Source organism: Gavialis gangeticus, unplaced genomic scaffold (genome assembly GCF_001723915.1).
Source record: "Gavialis gangeticus isolate Ggan-Ray unplaced genomic scaffold, GavGan_comp1, whole genome shotgun sequence".
In the NCBI taxonomy this organism is placed as follows: domain Eukaryota; kingdom Metazoa; phylum Chordata; order Crocodylia; family Gavialidae; genus Gavialis; species Gavialis gangeticus.
The window spans coordinates 15,040,873-15,046,783 of NW_017729001.1; the positions used below are offsets into that span (position 1 = coordinate 15,040,873).

Below are 5,911 nucleotides of genomic sequence, written 5' to 3' on the forward strand. Positions count from 1 at the left end.
GGCAGTAAGGGAGGAAGGAGTGGGAAGGGGGTAGAAGCCACAGAGTGGGGAACAGGAAGCTGCTCTGGGTCTGACTCCTGCCCTGGCCCAGGCTCCACAGCCACCTGCTCCTCACTCTGCTTCACATGTCAGTATAAGATGAGCTCCCCACCACATGCTGATGTGGGGGAGGGAGCTCATCTTATATTTGAGTAAATATAGTATTTACAGGCCTCAACAGTCACTTTTATCCCATTTAGTTAGCTGCAGACTGAGCCAAATCTGAAGCAAAGTGCTCGACACAGCAGTGCTTTTGGTAAAGGTGGCTCTGCAAGTTGAGCAGTTGTTAGAGTCTCCAGGTGGCCTGCAAGCATTAAGTGCGTATTTCTGAGAGAAAATCCACACAAGTGAGCAGATCACAGGAGAGAGGTCTGATTTTGCCAGGAACACACAAATGAGACTTAACACAATAATAACTTTACTTATGCATCATCTATGTAAGCATCACAGCAACAACTACTGCTTGTGAGTACTGCACTGCATGGTAGGTTTCAAAGGACAAACAGTGCATTAATGCTGGATTAGTACCTTTCACATGGTCCACACTGGAGAAACAGATGGTATTACCTTGCCTCTGCCTGTGTCCCATCTTGAAAAAAGCTTGCTGCTTATAACATTTGAACACTGAATAAATACAAGTTTGCATTTACTCATGCCCTAGTTCCTGGTGTGCAGTCCCCACCCTCAGGCTGCACTGTTTAGCTGCATACTGCACTGAACAGCAGAGTGTCCACCACTAGAAGTTCTCCTGCTTTTAGTTATATCAGCAGACAGGCAAAAACTCAGGTTTATCTCACTTAACTAACAAGTGGCCCTTACTGTCAGCCCTTCAGCAGAGAAGGGACGAAAGGGTGCCCTAGAAGTGAAAGAACTTATTTAACGTCACAGTATTTTGATGGCCTTAGTAACATTTTTTTCAGAAGTTCAGAAAGGTCGTTGCCTGGACTTCAGTTCCAGTAACTGTTGTCTCCCTGATACGTATGTTATAAATCATCTTTATTTTACTCAGCGCTTCAAGACACCCCAGTCATGCTTAATTCACTCTCTCTCCCTCTTACCTATAGTCAGCCAGAGGGATCTGAAAATGAGGAGGAATCTATGCAAAGGACTTAACACAGATGGAGATGAGAAGCAGAAACTAGGGTTCAAAAGCTTGTAGGATGCTGCCAATAATACTAATCCTTAGCACATATGCAGCAGGCAGGGTAATGCCGCCCAAAAAAAGCAGCTGAGTCTTTCATCTGGTGCACTGTGAAGCAAAGGGCATCACTCCAGCCCCCAAAGCTTGGCCTGTGCTGGAAACCAGAAAGTAAAATGAGTTTACTTTTCCAGTTACAGTGGAGCAATAAAAGGAACAGCTTGTTTGCATGCTGAAACATATGCTTCTGTCTGTACAAGCTCTAATTAATACCCCACCAGCAGATGCCACTGTTGCTCTGCTGTGTTACATGTTAATGTACACATTTTTTGCCGTTTGATTTGTATTGGCACTTGCAATCACTCCACAGTGCAACTGTCCCCTTGTGACCAGAGCAGCTGCAGAGTGATTTGTTTTGGAAAGAAATTCTCCCCGTCTTTCATAACAGCCAACTAGATTGCATGCCTGGGTCTGATTAGTTAGGGATGCTAATTAAAAAATGCCATCAGTGCTTTGACAAAGTACCCCCCCAACACACACAGACACACACTATTACACAAATGAGCTCCTTTTGAAGACTGAAGTCAGAAAGTCCTTGTTTCGAGTTGCGTAATAAATCAACCAATTTCCACCTTGACCCCAAAATGCAGTGCTAGACATCATCAGGACACTGTAAACAATACAACGTTCATTTTTAGATGGCATCTCCAGTTCTACTTTATAATAAAGCATACACATACACAAAATAAAGACAAATAAAAAGAAATCTTTCACTATCTCTGAGGTACAGACATTCACCCCAGACACACAACTACAATACTAATGCTGATGCAGGTTCTATCCCTTGTGCTGGCTTCTGGCTATTTTTATGCTTAAGGTTTTGGAGGAACGTGCCCCATGTGATACATTTGTTATTATTTGTCACACAACAAACTTTGTTTGGATTAAAAAATAACCTAATCACCAACTATTTGGGAGCCAGGCATCAAGGCAGGCAAGCTGAAGATGCTAATCAAAAAGCACTTTAAAAATGAAAAATATCCCAAAAAATACCCCATCTGCCTTGACCAGCTTTTTTCCTTCTATAATTTAGGTTTGGTCATTTGACCTGTTAAATAAAGCTTGGTCAATTGTCCAGTCAAAAATAGTAAAAAATTGCCAATACAGTCAAACAATACACAGAAAAAGCACAAATTTCCCAGTAAGAAATGTGTCAAAAACAATACAAAATCATATTTCTGTCAAGAAAACTGCAAAAAAAAATTCACTCCCCATAAAATGCTTTTTAATCTTTGACCGGTCAAAAATAGGCAGTCAATTGACTGGTCAATTAACAATATTTGACCAGTTGATTGACTGGCTTGCCAGCCCTGCTATAATTACACAATTCCCTTATTGCTTTATTTCTCTGCCTCCCTTCAGTCTGCTACCTCTTCTCAGAGAAACCAGGGAACAGGGGAAGTTGGTGGCCTCTGTGTTGGCTAGGCGAGATTTAGCTTCCACCCCTAGCAGCTCTCCTCAGATGGCTTCTTGGTGCCTTGAAGGATGAGTGCTGATGCAGAAGCTCTCTTCTGATGCCGCCACTTGGCCCGTCGATTTTTAAACCAAACCTATGGATTTAAAGGAAAAAAATAAAGCATTTGTCTTGAGCCTATGCCTGATGGCCCCCTATTCTGACTGGAAAAAGCTGTTCCATACTCCTGCCCTGGACTCTTAGTACAGGAGTTGCTGCAGGATCTCAGCAGATTTCTTGTTCAGCCACATGCAACATACACTTGGAATCCCCTTGGTTATGTAGAACAGAAAGAGCATAGAAATATATACCAGAACAGGAACACAGCAGCAGAATTAGACAGCGTGCATACGCACGTGCACGTGTGTGGGTCTGTGTGTGCGTGCGTGTGTGTCTGTGTGTCAGCATGCATGTGCATTCCCATATGCAGCTACAGGAATGCATGAGTACTGAAGGCCACACCAGTAGAATCAGCTTACATGAGTGTTCTTTTGTGCTCCTCCGTTATGCTTTGGGTTTAAATAGCATCCTGCTGAATTTCTAAGGGTGCTATTTAAGTGGTACTTTGTGGTGTGGAGTATGCAGCCATCTAGGCTGATTCCTGGGCATCTACTTTTCAGCAAATAGGGTGGAAAATAGTTTGCAGGCCCAGAGTATGAAAGAATCTCACCTCTACTCTCTCCTCCTTCAAGTGGATGCGAGTTGCAAGGTGCTCCCTGGTGATGACATCCGGGTACTGGTTCTGGTGGAAAAGAGCCTCCAGGGCCTGGAGCTGATCCTCTGTGAAGATAGTCCGGTGCCGCCGGGTCCGCCTCTGGATCTGATGGAAGGTCTGCAGCTCGCTTTGGCTCCCCCGAGGGTTTTTACAGGCTCTCACAGCAGGATGAAAAAGCCGCATAGGCCAAGGGAACCTGGTGTCTAATGAAAAAAGAGTTGGAAATGTACAGTATTTTATTCCAGTCCTAAAATGCAGATCACTCTGAAGACAGATCTCCGCTTTTAGTCCCAGGCAGGCTGAAACTGGGGATGGTACAGAGAAAGGCAGATTACAAATTGTTTTAACCCTGCTAAGTGACTTAGGACGGATCAGCTCTGATAACTGACTATGATTCAGGTCAGGTTCAGCTACCTTGGATGAAATGAAGGCGCTCTTGCCTTGAGTTGAGGCTTTGGGTAAGGGCAAGGGTCAAAAAGAAACTCTTCAGGTGAGAGGAAAGAAAAGGCTGGTAATACTATCCCATAGCTAGATTATCAGTGTCAGTATTGTCAACCCTGTGCCTTAAAAAAAGTCAGGAGTCTGGCCCCCAAAATCATTAGATGGGTTTAAAAGCCGTGACATTTTTTTAACTACTATAACTAGCATAAAAACATCATAACTAGCATAAACTACACAGTCCCTGCCTATATCTCTCCTTCACTGTGCCAGGAAGTGTGCAAGTGTTGATCCAGAACTCACTGAGGTGAAATACCACTTTTTCTTCATTATGTGCAATGAAATAAAAGCACAGCCACTCCCATAAAGAGCCAGATTTTGTACCACTTAGTAGCTACAGGTCTGAGCAGCCTTCCCCTTCAAGGTGATTGACTAATATTAACTAATAATTTTAAAACTGTTTGCAGTGCAGTAATAGATTAGTGCTAATAACTTAGTGGTTTGGATACATGCCACACCAACACACTCTGGCGGACTTCAGCTGCCGTGCCAATTGCATGCACAGACCACTTCATCCACCCTGAAAGGAAGTCACCCTTGGGGTGAAACAACAAAATGTTCAACTATATTTAATTTCAAGCACATGCATATATGCATTGCTGAAGCCCTCTCAGTAAAGTAGCATGTCAAACCTCCACAACACCTGGAAACAAGGAGTAAAGAATACTGGACCCAACTGAAAACAGGGATGGGAGAAATGTAGTTTGGTTTGGCCCCAGTTACATGTGAGCGATTAAGAGCTCTACTGGTACAGAGTGCTGTAGGCTTATCAGAGGCTGTAAGAAGTTAAGGTCTTGCTTTTTTATCTTATTTAGACAGGAGCAGCCCAGTTCTGCTAAGGCATTGACTCAATACTGATTTAGAAAGAAGTGTGCCCGCTACAGCATCATCCACGTGATATCCTGCCACATTCTAGCTCTTCCTTGCAGATGCCCATGAGAATCAACCCATCCCAACCTTGCTGAGGTTCAATCTAACAAAAACACAATGCAAGATGGCAAGGCTGCAGGCCACAGAGCTGTAAAGTCGCTCTGTCCCTTGATTTTGCTTCTTTACAGAGTATTGTTGCCTTCGTGCAAGTGAGATATGATGCCCCCTCAGTGAGAGTCTGGCAGTGAGTCATAAAACAGCGTACTCACCTAGCCAGTTTGGAGGGTCCTGAAGGGAACGAGCACTTGTGTGAGAACAGCAGCAGCAGCTGCACCCAGCAGCTTCCAGCTCTTCCTCTTCATCCTCTTCCTCCTGCAGAGAGCTGGCCGTGATAGCCTCTAGAGCACAAAGGCCTTTGGGCTCACAGTCCAAGATACCCCGGAGGCAGAACGGCACCAGAACCTGAGGATTTCTCTCCCGCGGGCTGGAGAGAATGTTGTCGATGGTGAAGGAGCATTGCTTCTTCAGGCCTCTCCTGCTCAGGTCCATGTCCAGCGATGCTTCTGAAGACATTCTTCCAGGACCGGTGGCTGTGGCAACTGGCAGTTCACATTCAGCAGCTGGAGGAGATAGGGTTTGCTTTTCACAAAAACCCTATCTGTGCCATGCGGACTTACAAAGAAGAGGACAGCTTGCACTCTGAATCTTTTTAAAACAGTCCAGTGGTGCCATATGGAATTGCTGCCTTTTCTTTTAGCTTAAAGTGATTGTCATTCTTGCACCTGGGATTTCGATATTATATACACGCACACACTTTTTATCACCTAAGCTAGCTGCTTTACAACTGAGGCCATCCTGAAAATACATACACACACGCACACACACGTGCGCGCGCGCGCGCGCGCACACACACACACACACATATATAATCCCTTTGGAAAGAAAACCGTAAACCCCCCTGTGAATAAAATAAATTCTAACTAATCTTGGCAGCTTTGTGAAGGGTTAGTGTGGATCTAAGATTTAGCTAATCCCACAGAAATGACTCTAGGAGGAAATCTGATTTCTCCATCTCAAGTGTAGATTTGAGGTGGTTATGATCTCCATTGTGTTGGAGTCTCTGATTCCCGGCAGGGGG

At 44.4% G+C, this 5,911-nt stretch overlaps 1 protein-coding gene across 1 annotated transcript; it reads right to left on the reverse strand.

Moving 5' to 3' along the window:
• Nucleotides 1-2,433: 2,433 nt before the first annotated feature.
• Nucleotides 2,434-5,346, reverse strand: GSC2 (goosecoid homeobox 2). The gene is made up of 3 exons (XM_019506641.1): nt 5,043-5,346; nt 3,361-3,608; nt 2,434-2,787 (listed from the first exon to the last, which is right to left on the reverse strand). The coding sequence occupies exons 1-3, from the start codon at nt 5,344-5,346 to the stop codon at nt 2,683-2,685; spliced, it is 657 nt and encodes a 218-aa protein (XP_019362186.1). The 3' UTR covers nt 2,434-2,682.
• Between the last annotated feature and the right edge of the window lie 565 nt (nt 5,347-5,911).